Genomic DNA, 22114 nt, shown 5'->3' on the forward strand with positions numbered 1-22114 from the left:
TGGGCAGGCTGCAAGCAACTTATTTAACCTTTGGTTTTGTCTAGGGGACAAGGAGCCGAGATCAAATGCTCCAGATGTGTATGGTGAATTGTGTATAGCGAAAAATAACGACTTTTAGAAAGTTCGACTAAGCACAAATGAATGACAAAACGCAGAATATAACAGTCGTTTTGAACAATGTATAGCATGTGTAGCATCTTACCTTTTCAAGAGCGATCACAAGCGGGAGCCGCCAGGTCGGGCTTGTGTTCATTACTGAAAGTGCTAACATGAATATCATGGGCCTGAAAAAAAAATTAATAGCGTGCGTGCTCGTCGAAATGTTTTTTAGAGCTTCGACTACCATCGTGGCCTCACGCCGCATACAGTAGATCACGTTTCTTGTGGCGCAGACGACTTCATTTTATTTAATCCTTCGGGCGCCGCATGCGGCGGTGTATTTTTCTCAAAAGAAAACTGAACAACGTAAGTATAAGAAAATTAATGTTTTATTAATACAATCACGCTGAACAACCATACCACAGTCTACGTTTTTGTACTTGGACGTCGACGCACGCGAGCCAAGTACTGAGCCCATTTACCCAGTAAAAGCTGTAATGTAGTGCTTCAGATACAACAAGCGGTTTCACAATGCCAGCACTCACGCTTGTAGCCCGACTTATTCTCTGGCTGGGGATTCGGACGGCTGTAGTATTGGGGAATTACGATGCACAGCTAGCTACTAGAAACGAACGCTAGACGTATGAATTCGGTAGACTGTCGAACGAGCACTACGACTTGGCAGTGCATGTTTAGCGTAGCACTTTTCGAGTAACGTCCCTTGAGTGTTTTTTGTTTTTTTCTATGAAAAGGTCGCCAACAGAACGCCGGTACTTGTGTGCTAGTCTTCCAAAGAGCACGCGAGTCATCGAAGACAATATGCCGAATGGCACACTTGTTCTTAAAAGAGAAGATAAAAATTCATATTTTGGGGTTTTACGTGCCAAAACCAAGATATGATTATGAGGCAGGCCGTAGTGGGGAACTCCGGATTAATTTTGACCACCTGGGGCTCTTTAACGTGCACCCAATGTACGCAGAGAAGAGAGCCCTGCTGTTGTCCATCTTGGAGATTTATCCAGGACTCCTGGTTTGAAAGAACGTACGAAAGCTGAAAAAGATAGCCTGTCTGTGGTTACTGAAATGTGTACCGATTATAGCGCATGGTTCCCTAGCTTTCATTAGTGTTCTTACTATTTTTGCCGCAATAATGCCCTTATTTTTCTACTTGGAGGCACAGTGCAACACTTTCTTCTTACCGCTACAAAACAAACAAACAAACAAACAAACAAAAACGTTCGCGATCTGTAGACAATGCTGCCATGATCATATAAGTGGAATATTATTCTGCTACATATGGCAGCGAGTCCACAAACTCGCACGAACGATAGCTCGCTCTTACCCGAGGCTTTCAAGGCCTCCTCTATTATGTCCAGCCTGGGACGTCATAGACCAGCGCGCGACTGTCCAATAGAAGAGAGCCATTGGGAAATTCGTTAATGACAATGAGTTACTGCCGCGCGAAAGTTCTTGCGCGCGTGCGCACCTACCCGATCTTCTGGCAAACGTGGAAGTGGCGGTTGTTGACGCGTCCCGCCCGTCCTGTCGCGGCTACTTTGACGCTCTCCAGCACCTTTGTCAGACGCCAACCTTGAGTAATTTATCAGTTGTTCCCCGCGGAACGAAGAAAACGCAAGAAAGGTGCAGTGGCTATACCGGTGCCCCCCCATATGAGATATATATATATATAGAGAGAGAGAGAAAAAAAAAAGAAAAAGTTTGAAAGGTAATGGGGAAGGTAAGCATAGGAAGCGTTGCACCACGTTTATTATTACAAAATATTATCAAAAATTTCTTTATGATATATATTCATTAAAATACACCGTCGCAATATTTTACTAATATCGCGTGAGCGACGACCGCACGGCATGTCAGCGGCCTTGAAGCGGTGAGGGGCACTCATTAAGTGAACAGCGATGCAGATGGCTATAGAGTGGATTTTTAGCGCACTTAATCCACGTTCTGCAGCTAACACGCTTGATACGTTTGTCTTGACGCTATACGATCAGATATAGTGTATGTTAAATAGCCGAACTTCCTTGCTTACACGGACGCATCAAGCGGAGCAAGCACGAAAAATACAAGATACGGTAGGAAAATGGTTGAAGTGTGGGGGAGAGCTGTGTGGTAGGCATATATTTAGTTTATTGCAGAGGAGCCGAGTTAGTTGCTAGTCTACTGCAGAGTTCTTAGATGCCCTTGCGCCAATAAACCTTAATCATCATCATACTGCAGAGTTCAGGCGAGTCGCCATTGGCAGGTATGTTACCACAACCACAAAAGAAGCGGAGGAGCCGAAAAAAAGGCGACCACGTAACTTTAGCCGACAGTACCTCCAATGAACTTTGCACCATTCTCAGCTCAGCCTCGCGCGCCTTCTCTCGCACCTACAGCCTATACCGCATGAGGGGCGCGATCTTATCGCACCTGGACTTGATGCGGAACCTCATGGGGACATCGATGCCAAAGGCCATAATTCGCTTGGAGGGTCCACATACTTGCTATCGCAATAGAGAATGCCCCCCCCCCCAAAAAAAAAAAAAAAATCATTTTCGGTTGCTAAACACAGCAACAGGCATTTATAGACGGAAATGACGGAAGTTGGAATTTATAGGCACTATAAAGTCAGTGACAAGCCACCTCTTAGCTTATAATTTGTGCTCATACATTAGAAGGTAGTGACCGTGGCACGCGAGAACAAACAGGCATTTGCCTATAATCTGGTCTCAGCAGATGACATTTGCACTGGAAATCGCCTTGCGTGCTGTATATACTGTTGGCGATCCCGGCACCCCTAGCCGCCACAAGACCGCTGACACGCCTTGCGGTCGACGCTCGGGCGATATCAAAAAAAAAAAAAAAAAGAAGGAAAATAAAAGATTGCACGGGTGTACACCGAACGCATTCCAGTGTGTTCTTCAGTTTGGAAGAAGAAGTGTTACAGGGACTCTTTAGCCAATATTTAAGGCAAGAAAGAAATGCAGTGTAGGTAATTCTTAGAGGGAACCATCTAGCAGATCACTTGCGCTTCTTACGCGCTTCAGGTCCGGTTGATGACGGAAGCATTGTTTACGCGCTGTAGAAGCTGGCACAGTGCCACCTTTCGTGGTTCTTCAACTGTACAGCCAGCCTCTTCCGAGGCCTTCAGAAGAACTTCAAGTTGGCCAAGTTGGTATTTACTGCACGACATGGTTACCGCCAAAGAAAGGTGAGGACAGCGCCCTTATCGTTCCTGTTTTTTCTCGCTGTACTTGTCTTTCGTTAGCAGTAAAGGCGTCTTCCTAGGCCAATCGCATATGAAAATTTGTACATATGGCGCGTTTCCGAGTTCACGCAGTGAACGAGCCTGACTTTGCGCTTGGAAGCCGATCTTTCGCAACTGTTATACTTCGAATTAGCGATGCGCCTTTTCAATGCTTCTCCGTGTTTCCTGAGAAATATCTTGTCTCCCACATAGTCTATACGTCAAATTATTGGGAATGTTTATTAGATTGTGCCAAACATAACTCCAGCTGGCTAAAGGCGCGTCTAGCGCAATGTAAGCGGGGAGAACTTCATTTTTTGTATGCTGTTATGGGTGATTCCTAAACAGAGAGCTGTCGCATAAAGGACAGTCGTAGTACATTTATGCGTTATTCAGATGCATATCTATGATGTCTCACTATCATGACAGTATTTCACACCGATGCAATGGTCTTCTAAGGCGATGCAGACCGCTTAGAGTTGGTCTTTCTTTTTCGATTTAACACTGTATAAAACAAGGCAGCGGCGGCAAAGTTCAAAACACCTCGGTGAAATGCTTATATGATGACTGATCCTGTTGACTCCTCGCAAGGGTGTCTGAAAGAAAAAAAAGAAGGGGGGGAGTAGGTTACATAAAAAAAAATTCGCCGACCATTACGATATTTTCTAATGCAAAATTTGAGCGCAGCTCAGCTGACGCGGACAATCTATCTCGTGCGGCACATTGCAAACGGAGCGAAGTTTGACGCAACTGCCTCGCTAATCCGGAGATCGCGAGAGGCATCGCGTGGGTGACGCGTGGGCGCGATTCACAGCAGCCGCCGCAGACAGACCTCCACTCATCCAGCAGGTTGTTTCCATATATGCCATGGTGGCCGCACTCACCGCATGCCTTATCTTTGGCGTCATTGGTGAACAGACGACGGCGCGCTACTCTGGCGCCATCTCGTAGCGGTCGTCGCCGCGGAGCCCGTCTTGCGCGATACTACGTTTTCCTTCCCACGCTTTCCCCATATATATGTATACCTTCCTCCTCCGCTTTCCGCCTCATGGTTCCCCTGCACCGTCCACCGCTTTCCTCCTCGCGCTCTCTTCGCTATCGCCGCCTTTCATCCCCCGCAGCGTTCCGCGTTCACTCTTTCATCCTTCGCTGCGCTCGTTCGCTCAGTCGCGCGGAGGACGCCGAGGAACGCCGACGTTCAATGCAGGAACGGGCGCCTAAGAGCTGAGAAAGAGGGAGAAAGTGACAAAGGCTCCATGTGTCCCACACTGGACGTCAAAGTCCCTCAAGCAACTATCTCAGCCACAGTTCAGCTTTTCTGCCGATCAAAACCCTCGCTAACGAGGGAGCACTTGTAGGGCGCCTCGATGCCACTATCAAGGCAACCTGTACGCACTGGTGTCACGTGAGGCCCTATAGCGCACCCAGTCGACCGAATCCCCTGTGTCTCGGCCTAAATTTAGCTGCGAACTTTTCTTTTACAGACCTTAACAAATATATATTGCACTAAGAGCGCTAAGCAGTCGCTTATAGCAAGTCTTTCTGCTATTCGTGAACAAGACTTTCTGGACAGACACAAATAATCAATATTCACGACAGTAAGCAATATTCACGACAGTAAGCAATATTCACGACAATTAGCAATATTCACGAAGCTTATTATCACTATTCTGGCTTATGCTGCTGACACAAACTTGAAGGCGATATTTGCCTGACGGAAAGCCGTCTTGTACTTTTTTTATATTGAAATGAAAATAAAAGAAAAAGACGTAGCCACCCCATGATGGTGACGGCTGCTTCTTTTCGCACAGTTCAATTCCTTTAACGGACGCGTTATTCACGATTATTGTGGTCAAATTCGGCCCTCGCTTTGATGAAGTACGCGACAGAGATTGGGAAAAACGTCACGAAGCCAACCTTATAGTTTTAAAGGAGCTGATGGTTATTTTTCAATGTTTTGTTAGCCAGCATCATGATAGGGAAATCAACAGCGCGTGTAGTGTGTTGGCAAGCAGTGTTGTCGCAGCCGGTAATGTCATGTTTTGTACTTTGTGAGCTTCACAATCCAGCTGCCGAGAGGGTTGCTAACTGCATCGAACTCTTTAATCCCATCGCCCCCACCCTGCTGGCGCTGAGCCGTGCTCCCGCACGGGTTGCAGAAGATAGTGCCAGCCTTTCCTCCTTTCCCACAAGAACCACTTCTCTCTCTACGTGCCTGCTTGCATCACGCCTCTTCCTGAACAACTGGGCCATCTGTTTTCGTAGAGTCAAATTGACGCAATATCTTGATAACCGACTCCGCTAAGCCTGCACAAATACTGGTTATAAGAATTTTATGAAATGAGTTCTGTCGCGTATAGCGATCATCTTAAGCTGTGTAGTGCATATATGAGCAGTGAAGCGTATATAAAATATTATCAACAGACAAACGTTAATTAATTGTGCCAATTAAATTTAACGTATTTAAATTGTGCTCCTCTGAACCAATTATACATCAGCACTAACGCTGTTATTGTAACTGATATACATTGTTTAGAAAAAAAAAAGGGGTCGTTCAAAGAACAGCAGCGCACTTTCTGCTGCCAATAGGCTTGAGTGACAGTTTCTTTGTGATACCGAAATGACATTTCTAACCACATCCACAGAAGAAACGAACTGGTAATGAAAGAAAGCAAAGCGCAGGATATCAAAACACAGCGACGTTTTATAAGTTTGTGATAAGCTTTTGTATTGCCTTTTTTGTTCCTCTCGTGTCCATTTTTTCGTTGCCTCGTTTTTCGAGCCACAGATACTAACAACTCGCTCAACGGCCTAACGTCCGGTAGGTTTTAATATTACGGTAGATTTTCATTCATCAAAGGGCTGATTTTAGGCAAATGTCTTGATTAATGATAAATGTAAAGAGAAGGAAAATCTCCCCCCCCTCCTAGAGTTACTAGAACTTGTAGCATATAACATATGTATATATTAGACACCATAGCCTATTCTCACACCTCTCTGATAGCGCCTTGTATACCTTACCGATTCCTTAACGTCGTCACGATACTGCGAGCATTACGACAACGTTGACGTTGGTCATTGTGAGAAGGACGACGGGGAGCTTAAGGATATACTATCCGCAATATTGGGTGTTCTCAGTGTCCTCAACAAATAGCGCCGTGAGTATACTTTTCATTTATATCTCTACCCGTGACAATATTAATTTCCATCACTAAAGTCACGGCGGCGTCATCGATTTCTGGGTGGCTCTTGTGCGGCTTCGCTGTCGCATGTATATTTATAGGGCGGCGCAACTCCCGCCAATGGGCATAGGTATCCGCATAAGGATGCCTCGATAGCAGCGCTGTGATGTCGAGACATTCTACTTCGCATATAACGTCAGTGCGACATTTGACGAGCGCTGCGCGAAATACAGCTAAACAGGTATGGGCCTTTGGTATCTCCGTTCTGAAGGAACAATTCACTTTACTCTGAGCCGGATATTTCGGAGGTGGTATCTCAGATGGCTACACCGATTAGTGTGGTACTCTCTAAAGCTGTTTTGGCAAAAAAGAGGGAGGAGGGCAAACGTTTTATCTTCCCCTCAGCGTAACCCAATTGGCATCAGCGAAAACATGTAACGTGTGTCTCGAATACACAAAATGGTGCACGGATGGACTCACTTTGATTTGACATATGGTATCGAAGCCTATCTCTATCGCATTCGGCCTCTGAGAGCTCTTCCATGTCCATCACTTCACCACTCATCAGCACCTCTGCTTTGATGAATTTTCTTGGGCTTCTGTGTAAAGAGACAATGCACGGTGAGAAAGATTTCAATTTTGCAAGTGTGCGCGGGGCGGTTTTAGTCTCAAGAAGAAACCTTTATGGTATTGAGCTCTAAAAACAACAAATATCCAGCTTCAATACGACTTCTTGGACCTTTCGAAGATAGAAACTGAAATACACAGTTTTCTGATATTTATGTACGGAATATCGAGCGTTATAGCGACTCGACAAACCGTAGATTCCATATATTGCTTCAAGAATGCACGACGCAAACGTATAATTTGAGGTCGACAGCTTGCCAGATACCGGTCGCCATTTATGTTTCACCATTTAGAGAGTGGTAACGCTGTGCCTTACTGGAAATAGGTTAGCATAGGCGTAGCGTACGAGTTTAAGTAATTGTCTTTTTCGGAACACATCGTTACACTATTACAGGGTTGATATGTTTGCTTTCAGAGAGGGAACTGGAAGCGTTGAGCAACATTAGCAAATAACTGTGAGGGAGGGTTTGTTTCTCCCCGTAACACTTCTTTGGGAGTCTGAATAAGATGTCCGTACTTGATAGTTTGGTCAAACATGATATAGAAAAGAAGAAAGAAAGAAAGAACACCCAACTACCTACCTGTAATGTGAAACTTCCTCTCCTCTTGAATACTTGCTCTCGTTGCCGACAAATTCTACAAAATCTGAAAATAGATTTCTTTCTATGATAATTAATACAATAAAAATTGCGGCAGACCCCATCTCCCGATGACTGTCGACGGTAATGCGATTAGCATTCAAGTAATGTGTAGCGACACACCGTATTGCGGATGTCACGTTTTTTAAAAATCTGCAGTGGTCATTCTGAGACTTCGGCTACATGCAACAAACACTGTCTCCTGTATTGGCCCCCTTTACCACGATATTCGCATAGAAATGTAACCCGTGAGCATGATGGCATGACGGTGACTGTATGACAACTGTATGACGACGATGGAATGACGAAGGAGAAATGACGTCAGTGGAACGACAAAGGCGACATGACAATGCCGTCATAGGGACAATGAGATGACGATTCTGAATGATGATAATGGTATAACGATGACAGTGTGACCAAGAGCATGAGGACCATGAGATAACGATGACGTGACGACGATGGTATGACGAAAAACGCATGCCGAAGATGGAATGACTATGACGGTACCACAACGAAGGCTTAGTACGACCACGATTGCGACTGTCTGAGGACGATGCAATGACAACAACGCAATGACGACGATGGCATGACAGCGGTATCATGACAATGGGATGACGACGAGTGTATGACGACGATTGAATGACGAAGGAGGAATGACGTCGGTGAAACGACAAAGGCGGCATGACAATGCCGGCATAGGGACAATGAAATGACGATTCTGAATGATGATGATGGTATACCGATGAAAGCGTGACCAAGACTGCATGAGGACCATGACTTGACGATGGCGTGACGATGATGGTATGACGACAAACGTATGTCGAAGTTGGAATGACCATGACGGTACCACAACGAAGGCTTGTACGACGAAGGCTAGTACGACCACGATTGCGACTGTCTGAGGACGATGCAATGGCAACAACGCAATGACGACGATGGCATGACAACGGTATCACGACAATGGGATGACGACGAGTGTATGACGACGATGGAATGACGAAGAAGGAATGACGTTGGTGCAACGACAAAGGCGGCATGACAATGCCGGCATAGGGACAATGAGATGACGATTCTGAATGATGATGATGGTATAGCGATGACAGCGTGACCAAGACTGCATGAGGACCATGACTTGACGATGGCGTGACGATGATGGTATGACGACAAAAGTATGCCGAAATTGGAATGAATATGACGGTACGACAACGAAGACTTAGTACGACCACGATTGCGACTGCCTGAGGACGATGCAATGACAACAACGCAATGACGACGATGGCATGACAACGGTATCACGACTATGGGATGACGACGAGTGTATGACGACGATGGGATGACAAAGACTGTACCGGAAAGAGTGTATAAAGACGATGGCGTGACGACGACGGCTTGGCGAAAGTCGGATGTTGAAGCTGAAGTGACGATGATGAAACCACCACACGCCATCACGGCGATGGTATGACAACGAATGCATGGCGACTGTATGACGATGATGGCGTGACGACGACGGAACGACGAGAGTCGATGACAATGCTGGAGTGATGACGATGCAACGACCACGACGGCATCACGTCCACGAGCACATACCTAGTGGCACAAGCTACTAGACAGCTTAGACCATTGGGCTGGCGTAGAAGGCGTGACTACGACGGCAGATTAAGAGCCAGATGACAAAGCTGAAACAACCACGATGGCATCACGACCAGGACGAGCATATAGCTTGAGGCCTTGTAGACAACTAGGCGTAAGAGGCTGGCTGACTGGCTGACTGGATGGCTAGCTGGCTAGCTAGCTAGATGGATGGATGGATGGATGGATGGATGGATGAATAGATAGATAGATAGATAGATAGATAGATAGATAGATAGATAGATAGATAGATAGATAGATAGATAGATAGATAGATTTTAAAACACCTGAAGTAGGCAAGGAATGCTAAACATGTTAAAAGTAAATAGCTACTACCTAAATAGCTACAATGTCTAAGTAACCAGTCTGCAAGCCATGCCATGTGATGAGACCAATGCGTGAGAAAAGAAAGCAAAACATTTGTGTCTTACCTGCGTACAAGTCCGTTTCTCCATCTTAAAGAGAAGAAAGAAAACAGACACACACGTGACAACCGAATGAAACGCAATGTACTACGGGTCTTTGCATGTCAAGCGGCCCGACGTTTTAAACAAAGTTAGCCATAGGCTCCAAAACAAAAGAGATAGAGAGAGACACACACACACAGAGAGCGAAATAAACGGCGTGGGAAATGCAGGGAAGTTAACCCGAAAACATTTTAATTTGCTATCCTGCACTGGGGGAACGGTAAAGAGAAATGAAAGACGGGAAAAATAGCGGAGAGAAACTCCAAAACAACACTTGCAAAAGACGTTACTATACGGAGAATGGTGCCAGTTGCGGTGATCAGACATGGAGATAGAGCTTGCGGTTTTTACACAATAAGTGCATCACAAGCAGGCAGCAGTGAGGGTAGTAAACAAACTTATTCATCTCGCGAGGTGTATAGCAGTTCATGAAGAGGCTGGGTGACGCCAAAAATACAATGACTGAACACGCAGATCATTCGAAGAAAAAAGGTAATTAGGACGAAGGACGCGCCTTTCTGAAAAGACGTCGTGCAATCAGCATTTAAAGATAACTGAATTTATAGATATTATAACTAACTTTTTCCAAGCCATTTGTGAAGCAAGAATTAAAATAATCATTCCTTCTTCTCTGCTGTCTTTTCTTTTCCCTCGCTTAATGATTGATCATGGCGAACAGCGCATATAATGTGACGCCATGCTTACCTGAAACTATCTAGCCCAACCTAGAACCCTCGCGAAAGTTGTAGGCCTGTATTCCTTGATTTAAAAAATCGCACTTGGACCAATGAGATCCATTTTGAAACCTTCACACAGAGAATACAAGCACAAGCATATTCAAGTTTATCTGTAAATCATGGCAGTTGCCCCTAAACAAACAAGCGTTGCGTATTTTTAACAACTCTAAGATTCTGCGCTTTTTTTATGCAATCACGCTACTCTTTAATCAAATTTGGTGCCTGGTGGCCGATCCTAGCAACGTGCACACTAAAAAAAGGAAAGCATCAAAATAATATAGAAAGCTAAGCAGTTCAAAACCTGACGATAGGAATTCATAAAACAATCACGTTGAAAGCATCAAGTCGATATGTCCCCGAGGGAACCATTGAATCTGTGCGGCTGGCATCGGACAATATATATATATATATATATATATATATGTTGCCTGTGCGCTCGTAAAACTCAGTTGTGTATTTGCAAGGTGCGATGCTATAAGCGATGGTGCAGGTGCGGCACTAGGACAAGGACAAAACGCATCTAAGAGAGTGAAACACAGATAAAAAAAAATATAGAAGCGAAGATGCAGTGCTCTACGGCTGGGATTCTACGTGGGTAGAGTAATCAAAGAGCGTACCTTGATCTAAACTGAACGCCCCTGTGGGAAGCGGTTGCATCCAGAGCCTTGCATAAGCTGTATAGTCTTCACTCTGCTGAAGCAAAGGAGACACCAGAGAGCTACGATTTACCATTCTGTCCTCGCCTATAGTGCCGCACAACTGCGGTATTCTTACGCTGGGATCTAAATGCCTGTTAAGAGGTTCTGGACTATTTTAGGGCAGGGACCAAGCGAATGCATTAAAGAGTCCCTGCAACGCGCTAGGGAAAGATTGTTGAGCGGAACCGATGGCATCGTCTCGGTGCGGCGATTTGGTGTACTTCGTGGACAGGACGTGACGAACGAAAGTGCCGCTATGATAATTGGTTAAAAAGCGTGTGCGATTTACGTTTGCACCACATAGTGAATACCGCGAAAAAAGCTGTAACATTACGTTTTGCAACCATTTTAAATATTACAGAGTCACGCGCAAACTGTTGCAACCACGGCCGGAACTACGTACCGCAAGCCGAGTACTTTGGCGCGCCAACGCCACCTCGCGGGAGCTATTGGAACCATATAAGTGACGCCATGGACTCCGAGATCGGACCGCGCGCCGCCCGATTGTGGAAGCCACGGAAACGCCATAGAACGCCATAAACAGGCTGAGAAGGTTTGACAACCATGGCGCGCCGACTTCCACTAATTTCCTGCTGCTATTGGGTGGTGCCATATGACGTCATGGGGAAGTGAAATGAGCAACTTAAAGCAGCAAACATTAGTGTGGAGGGTAACTGTCATGTTGCTTGTACCTTGATTTTCCTCGGGCCGATTAATTTGGTTTGGGTGGGTCAATTTTCGTAATTCCGTTTGCTTTATGTTTTATGGCATGCTGAGAAATAGATCTAGAGCAAAGATGGCGACCTGAAAACGGCGTGGTAGGGTCCTTTTAAGCCCAAGATACAAACCGAAACATTACGGTCCTTAAAATGTTGAGCCTTATTTCTTTTAGAGCCACTTTTCTTCGAAGCCTCAAATGTTCGTAATTGAGAAACGATGTCGTTCTGCAAATCACACGCTTTTTACACCAGCTGAGCAGTTCCATAAAAATCTCCTACGCATTATCTTGTCGAGTTATGAAATACGTTAATTTCCGATATTTCATACATATTTTACTAAGAATTACTATATTAAACCTAGCTGTTAATGGCGTCTTCTCGATGTTGCTAAACAAGCAATGATAAAAGATAAGGCGTTTCATTCATGAAGTGCCTAGAGAGGTTTATTAGTGTCGTGTGCACAGGGCTCCTTAATTATTATTGCGTTGGAATGAGTCAGCTTATTGGTAAACAGGACAAATATTTGTACAATCTGCGTCTACGATTCCTTAGCATATAGAACTAAGTCATTCATACCTTTTTGTTTTGTTTGTTTGTAGCCGTTGTCATCATCTGAAGACTGATTATCTTCATAACTACGCCCCCCCCCCCCCCCCTCAATGTAGTACTTTCAGCTACTTTGTAAGGTTTCAGATATATCAAGAGCTCGCTTTTGACTAGCCTGTAGTAGATGTTTTGACAAAGTATGGTCTTGTACCGCAGCCAATGAACGAAGTCCGGCTTGACTGGTACGTACAATGACCGAAACTCATAACTGACGGAAAATTTGAGACACAGTGTTATTTTAGCACCATTTCGTTTATTTCTAATTGAGGCCCACATTATCTCCGAAGATGCGTGGCCTCAGTTGCTTTGATACCCGCTCGGCGTGTAATGGCCTTAGCACATCGGTGGGACAAGTCAATGTCAAGTTTCCTGGTTACATTGCGATCGCCAAAAAATTGGACGACGCTCAAGAATAGTCCACATGTAACGCAATAGAAGTTCTTCACGACTATCAATTATGTCTACACAACGAAGAATTTTACGTAAAAGAAAAGTTAACTATTAGTCACATTAATCACACGTTAAGCTTCAGATGCCCATACAGATTTTGATAACAGTACATGAAGGAAATGCACTTCAAGCAACCTTCGAAAGTTACTTTGAGTTCGTTTTGAAATAAGAGAACGTGCATATTTCATGAAACCATGCGTTTGTGACAAGCATTAAACGTTACAGATGTAAGCGAATGCATTTACTGATGTGACGCCGATTCTGTAAGTATACCTAGTCTCTGTAAGTCTGTAAATATCTGTAGGAAGTCAGAAACAACTGACGGTACCCTAGCTGCACATTTTCTGCAAGTTTATTTAGTAATCCTAGCAGACACTCAAATTTACTCGTCGTCATGTCAGGTGGCCTGACGCTGAACACATTTAAAACTGAAGGTCTAACTCGGTCATTCTCAACGTAGTCACACCAGCAATTGCTTTCACCGTCGAGCGATAAAGCACAAACACTTGTTGGAAGATTTTTCAGCTTTTATATGAATTTAGACATATATCAGCAGATTCAACCAAGTGTCATATGCGAAGCTATCGCGTTTTGGACAAATGGGCACATTGATAGTAATGGAAGGCAGACACACAAAAACTGTTCATCTCTCGCATAAAAGGCACAACATTGGCGTATAACTCTAGGTTGCCGAGGGAAATGCAGTCGACAGCGATAATTTCATTGAGCATATGCTTCAACAAGAGCCGCATATATATCACGATACTATTGTGTGATATATATGTGTGAACGTGTGAACGAAAGGACGAAGTTACCCTTAATCTCGCGTTGTTGTTATCAGGATTATGTTTCTAATCGCTGTTATCTTATAACTTCCAGTAATTGAGGTTTTAAGTCGGCATGAGTCGCCACTTCGCTGCTACGAGGGACACGACTCACGTCTTTAGGGGAATGTCGTGTTCCTGCGACTCCAATATTTGAGCTCATAATATGTTATTCACACAGAAGACACCGATAAAGGCAATATGAAGACGTGGACACTTTTTGGTTGCCCCTCTTTCGCCCCATCGCCTTTTGACTGATATTATGTTCGTTAACTTACTTACGTGCTTCGCACTGGACGGCAATTTGCCATGCATTGCAACGCGACACTGCGAAATGAATTCTTACATCAATGCGGGCACTAACCCTACTACCAGACGGCCTTTCCTGTTGAAAAAAGTTACTCAAACTAATAACACGTACAGCTGCGTTAATATAAGCTGTAGGAATATATCTGTGCATGAGAGAGTATTAGCTGAGCCAGTCGCTTATATAACCTTCTATAAACCCTGAACTTCGGTATATCCAACATTAGTTACATTGCTTAGCATCCGAAGCAAAGTACAGTCAATTTAAAAAATGGCAACGTGAAAACACATCCTGCAGCATTTCAATGTTCAAGCGCATAGATAAACACAGAACACTGTGCAAATCTTGCTAGGGGCCGCGTGTCAGTCGTGTCAGTGCGTTCTTTCGTTCGTGCGCAAAATTTAACACGGTGCCGCTTTTCTATATACATCTGTTAGAACAAATTTTTATTTCAAATTTAATTTGATTGAACGTGGCTGGCGCATACAAGGAGGGGCTTTGCTAGCGCTCACCCTGTTCTTACAGTCACCGAATAAACGTAGAGCTAATAAAATAAGTTTCATTCACTCCTGTTTATTCCAGCCCAGCACCAACCTTAAATGAGCTTTCAAAAGTTCATAAGAGTGGCATCTTAGCCGCATTTGTGGTCCATACTTGCCCTTAGTTACACTTCTTTAAGGAGCATTAAAAAGTACGTCATGTTGTTTGCTTGAAATTTGCTTGAAATTTTCAAGGCGATTTCACCATGTGAATAACAACATTCGATTAACTTGCCGACAAGCCGTTCGCAGGAACGTCCTAATGGTGTCGCTCAGTTCTACATAACAAAAAAATTAAGCGAAACTGAATGCATTGTACCACAGTTTCTTTGGAGTCCGACTGAAACGCACCCTTGCTTCAGTTGTGTTCATCCGTTATTAGTAAGGTTGGCGTTTAAAAAAAAAAACATGCTTAAGACCAACATGCTGTTTTCATGCTACTGCGCATTATGATGACAAGTTTGGTCAAGACACCAACACGCAAACATAATTACCATTCGAACTCACTTTTCATTCGCCGGCGCGTTAATGTATACAAGCATTATGTACGTCTCGCCTCATTTTCTAGTTGAAGCGTCAATGCAGATGAGACTACAACTTCGCGTTTGAACACGCTACACCGTTTCTATCAGCAAACGCGTCGGGGAACCGGCGTTCGCAGTTTCGCAAGCGCGCGACAGAAAAAGAAGTTCCGTTATCGAGCGCCTGCGACAAGTTCGTCCCAATTGTCAACCACTGCATACAATTTTTTTTCCTTCGCAAAACTTCTCGTACAAAAGAGCACGCACACATACATACATATACACACACATACACAGTCGTGTAACAATGCCACGTCTCAACAAGAATAATAAAAAATAAAAAAGAACACAGTGTCTCGGGTCGGGGTTTGCGTGTAGACACGTAAGCAGAACACCCGCGGCTATGTCCTTCGGTTACGTCCTGGTGCAGAGCAGTTCGGGTACCTGTTTGGGCCTGAGCGGCACGTCGTACAGGTGCGTCCTGTTGCCGCCGTAGCGCGTCCGCTGCAACGTGCCGCCGCCGCTGCCGAAGTCGCCGCCGCCTGCCGACGCCAGCCGCCGTCCGGGTGACGCGCACATCTCTCCGGCGACCATCGCCGACGACGCGGCCGCCGAGACCTGCGTGGTGGCGTACGGCGACGGGTAGTAGAGCGGCTCGCGCTGCGCCGCGCCTTCGTCTCCGGACGAGTCGCAGAAGTGCTGCTTGTCCTTGGGGTAGGCCGACATGGACATGCTGTCCGTCTTGCGCACGGACTCGCTCGAATCTGCGAGCGCGAAGGGAAGCGATTACGGCAAGGAGAAGAAACACTGCGCGGTGACTGCACTGTTTTGCCGTCTCACTCGGCGAAGCGCCGACCGTAATGCCGGAAGAACGAGCGCGAACATACGGTAGGAGAAAGGAGGCGAACTGAGGGAGCACGGCAATATAGATTGGCCCAAGAGTGACGATTGTTGTGTGTGCAGGGCCGATACAATACAGACATTGCGTAGCGACTAACGTGATAACTTGAGTTTCTCGAATACGCTTTTATTGAGGTCTTTCAATAAGTAGAGGCAAAATGAGTCGAAGATGCCTGAAAGCAGACGAGAATTTGGCTACATGAGCATAAGCACCAGCGCTACCACTGACCGTGTTAGTTAATCTGCGAATACGATACACTTTCACAATAAACAAAGGAAGCTATTTTTCCAAAACAAAGGAAAGTTATTTCCATAAGCAGATTGAGACAGTTTAGAAGTGCAGTTCTCGTGTTCTTGTCCCCAGCCTTTATCCCGTTTTCTGGTGCTCGAAAGAACCATAAAGCAGACAAAGAACATGATCGTAGTTTAAGTATTACAGGTATGTTGGCTCCACTACCAGTTAGGCGCTACCTTTACAGTGGGCTAACCTTTTGCCATTGCTCTCGACTACTCACATATGTGCTGCGTGTGGCACGTGTCGTAGACGTTCTCGCGCCTGCGCAGCACTAGCACGACGCCCACGACCAGGCAGATGACGAGCACCACGACCACCGCGCAGGCCACGGGCACCAGCACGGCTGGGTCACGAAACAGGGACCCACCGCTCTCCTGGGACTGAGCCGCCAGGGGCGCCACCGTTGCTGGAACGGATTGCGACATGGATGTAAGCGAGCGAGGTTCGTTTCTCCGGAAGTGTTGCAACAGAAGCGCGTTACCGTTGCCGTTCTTCAGCAGCACGCACAACGTCAGAGGGTGTCAGACTCGCACGTGAGAGGCGCCGGACAGCATCCGCGGTAGTATTACCTCTGTTCGAGGCTCCGAGCCCATTGTCGTGGGGTCTTCCACGATCCTAATGACATGGCGGTCTAAAATTCTTTACGGCTCGCCTACAGACTTACCATACGCTCGACAACAGAAGCTGTTAGCCGCTCCACGTAACCTAATGAAACACGGCTGACGCACAAATTGCCCAATCGGTGGGTATGAAAGGCCTAAGCGATTTGCCCTATCCTCTGGTCACGGTTACGCCAAATTATTTGTATCTCGGACAACTTCGGGGTACACTTGAATGCAGTGCAATGCAAGATTAGAGCCTGTGATAGGGTTCATACCGTTGAATTGCTCTCACAGCCTATATAGTGTTAAAGCTGCGAGCTGTTTGGCCTATGTACAATTTGACGCACGACGGCGTTTGACAGTACAATAAATTTGTTCATCGCGCAAAACGGAGCAGGTGCAATACAGACAAATAAAGTATTATTGCCTGAGTGATACTGAAACATGGACTGACAAAAGCTTTCTAATATATTCTTTAAAAGCTTTACCAAGCAATTTTCGTGGTTAATTCGTCCTATTTATAATAAACAGTGGTCGAACAAGGGATGTATCGGGCTGGAGCCAATGTTTTAACACGGGGTCATGTATTTGGTCGTTAGGGCGCTTTCATCAGGGCCCTGATAAAGACCCCCTTGTCCAAACGTACATAAGTCGCTATATAAACTACGTTGCATTTCTATAGCGTTTTTATTGCCTTCAGTACACTTGCTCCTGAGGTGCAATTGAATCTCATGTGCGATTCTGAGACATTCCTTGTTCGACCAGTGTCGATCACTCGAGGTCTCAACTTTCTGCACGAACCACCGTCTTGTTTGGATTCGCGCTATTTGTGTTCATACATTTATGGCAGTGTTCGTATTACATTCATTGGGGACGTGCATACGACTCACCTCCGCTGAGAGTGAGCGTGGCAATGCGGTACTCGACTTCAGTGGCGCTAGCGTCGTTGTACGCAGACACCATGATGTCGTACCACGTGCCGGGCGCTAGGTCGGGCAGCGTGACGGGCGACTGCGCCATCTGTATGTTGTTGGAGAGCAGGATCCAGTCCTGCTGCATGTGCGGCTTGTACTGGAGTACGAAGAAGGTGATGGGGCAGCCGCCGTCGCTCCAACCGTCCAGGTTCACAGAGATGCACGTCGAGTTGGCCGAAAGGACATTCTGGGTTTTGTCCTGAGGTGGGACCGGACCTGGGGTGTCCGAGGAGGAAGAAGAAACGCTCTCATTATAAAGAGGAAGCCTAATTATGCTGTTTGCTATGTCACCCAGGGCTTGCTTTGCGATTGCTTGTTTCTTTTATTCTTTCTTGCTGTGTGTAGTGTTAATCTCGTTCTGTGGTAAATCCCGCTCGTCAGTATGAGCCATGCTTTCAGCCTATAACTACAAAAGAAAAAAAGAAACAAGCTCTAGCCCGCGGCCAATTTCGATTTCCTTGTTCCAGTGCACGAGGAACGCAAACGTGTTCTATAAACCGTGCACTAATCCGATTTAAGCGAGATGTGGTTCATTTGGGAGAAAAAGGTAATTTCTACCGGTTGCAGGAGCCGGAATTTCCATTTCGTGCACCATTTTCATTACGAAAGGTGCCGAAGAATAAATAAAGAAAATTCGAGGACACCTAAGCACTTCTTATGAGTTGTGAATTCGAAAGCATTACCCTCGAGTTTCGTGCTGCGAGTAATGTACCATGGCGGTACTGCCCGAACCAGCAAGCAGCAGCAGCTTGCGGTGCCAACGTCGCATGTCATTCACGTCCTGTGCGATGGGAGACGCAGCAAGTAGCCGCGACTCCCAAGGGCTGGCAAGCGCACGCAGCAGCTAAGCCCAGTGGGGGTGAAATAGGGAGATACGGGACTGCGTGCCGGGTTCCGTGAGCGGGAGCAAGGGTGACGTGGCGTCACACTCAATGGAAATTTAGGTGTTGTTTCGCCACTGCAGAAGACAGACGCCGGCTTTTTCGCTCAACGGACCATTTGATGCTTTCGCACCAAAACCATATATAGATAAGTACTGATCGAATCGGAAAATTTGCAGCTCCGTAGCTTTGCACCATGAACAGATAGCACAATTGTGCGAACTGCATATATATCAGAACATAGGAAGCGGACGAATATTATGTATTAGTTTTCAGCTTACGCGAAATCATTATATCTTTAATAGATGTCTGATCAGTGTATACTCTATCAAGTTTGATCTGCTTTCTGCAGGTTGTCGAAGTGTTATGTTTATTTTTTTTTACTTAGGTACGTAGTTGTAAGCTTGACGATTCAAATTTAAAACATTTTCTGAGAGCAGAATCTGCAAAAGAATGATTCCATAAATAATATATCCACTCCCAGTAAAGCGATATATGACCGCTTGTAGCTCCACCTATTCAGAGCCGAAAGAAATAACCTAATCTAGGCACTTCACCGGAAACACCACAGGGGTTTCATTTATTTATTTACACCTTACCTACATCGCCACAAGGCATTGCGCAGGGGAGGGGGAGGGGGGGGGGCAGGGATCACGACATACAATATAGCAATAGATTGTTGTACAAGATATATATCTAAAAAAAAAACACGCAATTTATGCGAAATTCTACAGAATATGCAAAATTACCAGAAACATACATTCTAAACAATAACTACGATTCGGAGGAATTATTACATTGTTGTCGACATTATTGATGTCGACCTTATCATAGGGAACAGAAGAGTTCATTATTAGGGTAGAGGCTAGGGCGAGTTGTTCGTGGTTCATAACGTACGCTACGCATACCCAGCAGTTCATTATTAGTTTTGTTAACATTATCGTCTGGGAGCCGCTTTCATTCTTGTATGGTTTCTGCGAAGAACGAACTACCAAAAGTGTTCGTTTTGAGTGAGTATTCTGATATTTCTCGTCAATTATTTCGACGAAGCGAGACGTACGTCGGTTCTGAGAGATATTCTTGGGGATTAATGGCATTCTTATTATAATAAGTATTAGCAGAAATTTTTCGGCCTTCTTGTTGTTAATGGCTGCCATCCCAATGTCCTTTTCATTTCAGAACTACTTGAATATGAATTATAGTTATTACTTACAAATCTAGCTGATTGAATTTGTCCTTTTTCGAGGCTATTGATGAGGTGCTACTGAAGAGGGTATCAAATCACACAAGCCTAATCTAAAATGAATTTTACATACAAAAAGTAAAGTGGTTGCTTTGAACTTGGCTCCGACTAGTCAAAAGAAAGAAAATGAAAGCTTCGCAGTTAAAATACATCCCTCTCCGTTTTCACTGCCACTTATAATATCTTGCCATATCTGCGTACGATAAGGATTTTCCGCAAAAGATGTCCAGTAACCATGTGTTGAAATTCACAAGATACATTAGTAGTTCGTACGTATTACCTGACGAACTAGGCTCTACAACCTGCTGCGCCAATCATGTCGGTAGTCGGATGAGTAGTCAAGACGCTCGCCGGAGGGCCCAGGTTTGAATCAGCGTGCGTCACAAAATTTAATTGGTTTATTAGGAGAAGGTCACGGGGGTGACGATCTTTTTCAGGGGAAGAAAAAACGCTAGACTAAACATCTATATAAGTCTCCGTAAAAGGAGAGTTCCTGTAAAGACATGAACCTATATTATTCTGACAGATTCTTCCACATAAGTGCGATCTTTAATTGGACAACGCCACGACCACCGTTTCGTTATCGTCCCTTTCGTTATTGTGAACGGCTGGTGCTCAAGCGCCGTCGGGTCACGAAACGGTCTTACGTAAAATAATTTTTATGGATGTGGACCGAGCTCAGTGTGTAATGATTGTGTCGTTTGTATCTCACCTCTCCCTGTGGTCTCGGCGCTGACAGTTTCACTTGGTGCTCCCCTCCCTGCCGAGTTGAAGGCAGTGATGGTTATCTGGTAGTGGTTGCCGCAGATCAGGTTTGTCAGCAGGTGCTTGCTCAATTTGGAGTTCACCTGCGTCTCTTGCCACTCCCCGTACTCGCTCTTGTAATGCACCACATATCCTGAAATACAAGTATGTACAGTGCGTGAACGTAAGTTTTCGTGGCGCACGGAATTCAAGTACACAAGTCGAGCTATGTAGGCTGCTTTAAGCATCCTTGGCGCCATTTTAGGTGTGATTGCGCTTGCCGCACCTTATCACTCATGGCGGACGTCTCACGGCTCGAGCCTTACTGATAACCAAGGCGTGATTACTTGCAGTAATATCCCAATACGAACTTCCGTGGTAGCAAAAGCAAAGCCAACGGTGGTAATATAAAAAGCGTAAATATCAGATGTAGTCGAACAGGCGCTTAATGAAGTGCTTGCGCTTGTCGAATTACTAACGCTGTCTTCATTTTAATTGGTTGCTTATCTTGGGAAACATATTTCTATCCTCTTGGTAATTAGGACGTAAGAGGAGTTGCAACGGTTGTGTGATTGAGGATGTCGATATACCTCGCAACTCAACGCGGCAGTGTACAAAAGTAGCTAAGTTATAACACTGATTAACGCAGACAGGGACACGGGAGTGCGTCCTGTCTGTGTCTTGTCTTATCCCTGTCTTGTACCACTGTCTGTGTAGCTATCAAGTACTTATACGGTCACAAGTTGGGTATACATTAAAGAAAAGAGAAAGAAAGGTAGATAAAAATACACTACAAGCAAGCCATCACAACATATGAAATTGTGCTTAATGCAAATAAGATAGGCTAAAAGAATGTACATTCACACTTGTACTAAATGTGGAATAAAGTTATAGAACGCGCTCGAAAGGTTGAGTCAGTGCTGGTACTAACCTGTAATAGGTGTTTCGCTAGCCTCAGTAAACTTCCATTCCAGTTCGAGCGTAGAGGACGACTTCGAGGTAACGAACAGCTGAGGTGCCGGTGGGGGATCTGCGGGCACACAGACAAAAAGCCAGACAACGCAAATATCGCACCGTAGTGACTGTAATGAGAGAGTTTGAAAGTGGGAAAGGGCAAACAACTGTGACAACACCGTACGTCAACAAAAGCTTTATGCGTTATGTTTCCCAACACTTTTCTCCTTTGTG

General features: G+C 45.2%; 1 protein-coding gene across 2 annotated transcripts in view; it reads right to left on the reverse strand.

The window, feature by feature from the left end:
• Positions 1-470: 470 nt before the first annotated feature.
• LOC126536805 (cell adhesion molecule Dscam1-like) overlaps positions 471-22114 on the reverse strand; it is a 505486-nt gene continuing 483842 nt past the window's right edge. Inside the window, exons 18-27 of one of the 2 annotated variants that reach the window (XM_055074009.1) lie at positions 21858-21956; positions 20895-21080; positions 17975-18274; positions 16703-16888; positions 15732-16051; positions 11241-11313; positions 9851-9874; positions 7734-7797; positions 7006-7124; positions 471-3939 (exon numbers count right to left, since the gene is read on the reverse strand). In XM_055074009.1, coding sequence (XP_054929984.1) covers positions 3878-3939; positions 7006-7124; positions 7734-7797; positions 9851-9874; positions 11241-11313; positions 15732-16051; positions 16703-16888; positions 17975-18274; positions 20895-21080; positions 21858-21956 — 1433 coding nt within the window. In that variant the 3' untranslated portion in view covers positions 471-3877. Of the gene's footprint in view, positions 3940-7005; positions 7125-7733; positions 7798-9850; positions 9875-11240; positions 11317-15731; positions 16052-16702; positions 16889-17974; positions 18275-20894; positions 21081-21857; positions 21957-22114 lie in introns of both variants that reach the window. The other variant, XM_055074008.1, reaches the window with a different exon arrangement.

The sequence above is a fragment of the Dermacentor andersoni genome, chromosome 4, assembly GCF_023375885.2.
Source record: "Dermacentor andersoni chromosome 4, qqDerAnde1_hic_scaffold, whole genome shotgun sequence".
Classification (NCBI taxonomy): Eukaryota; Metazoa; Arthropoda; class Arachnida; order Ixodida; family Ixodidae; genus Dermacentor; species Dermacentor andersoni.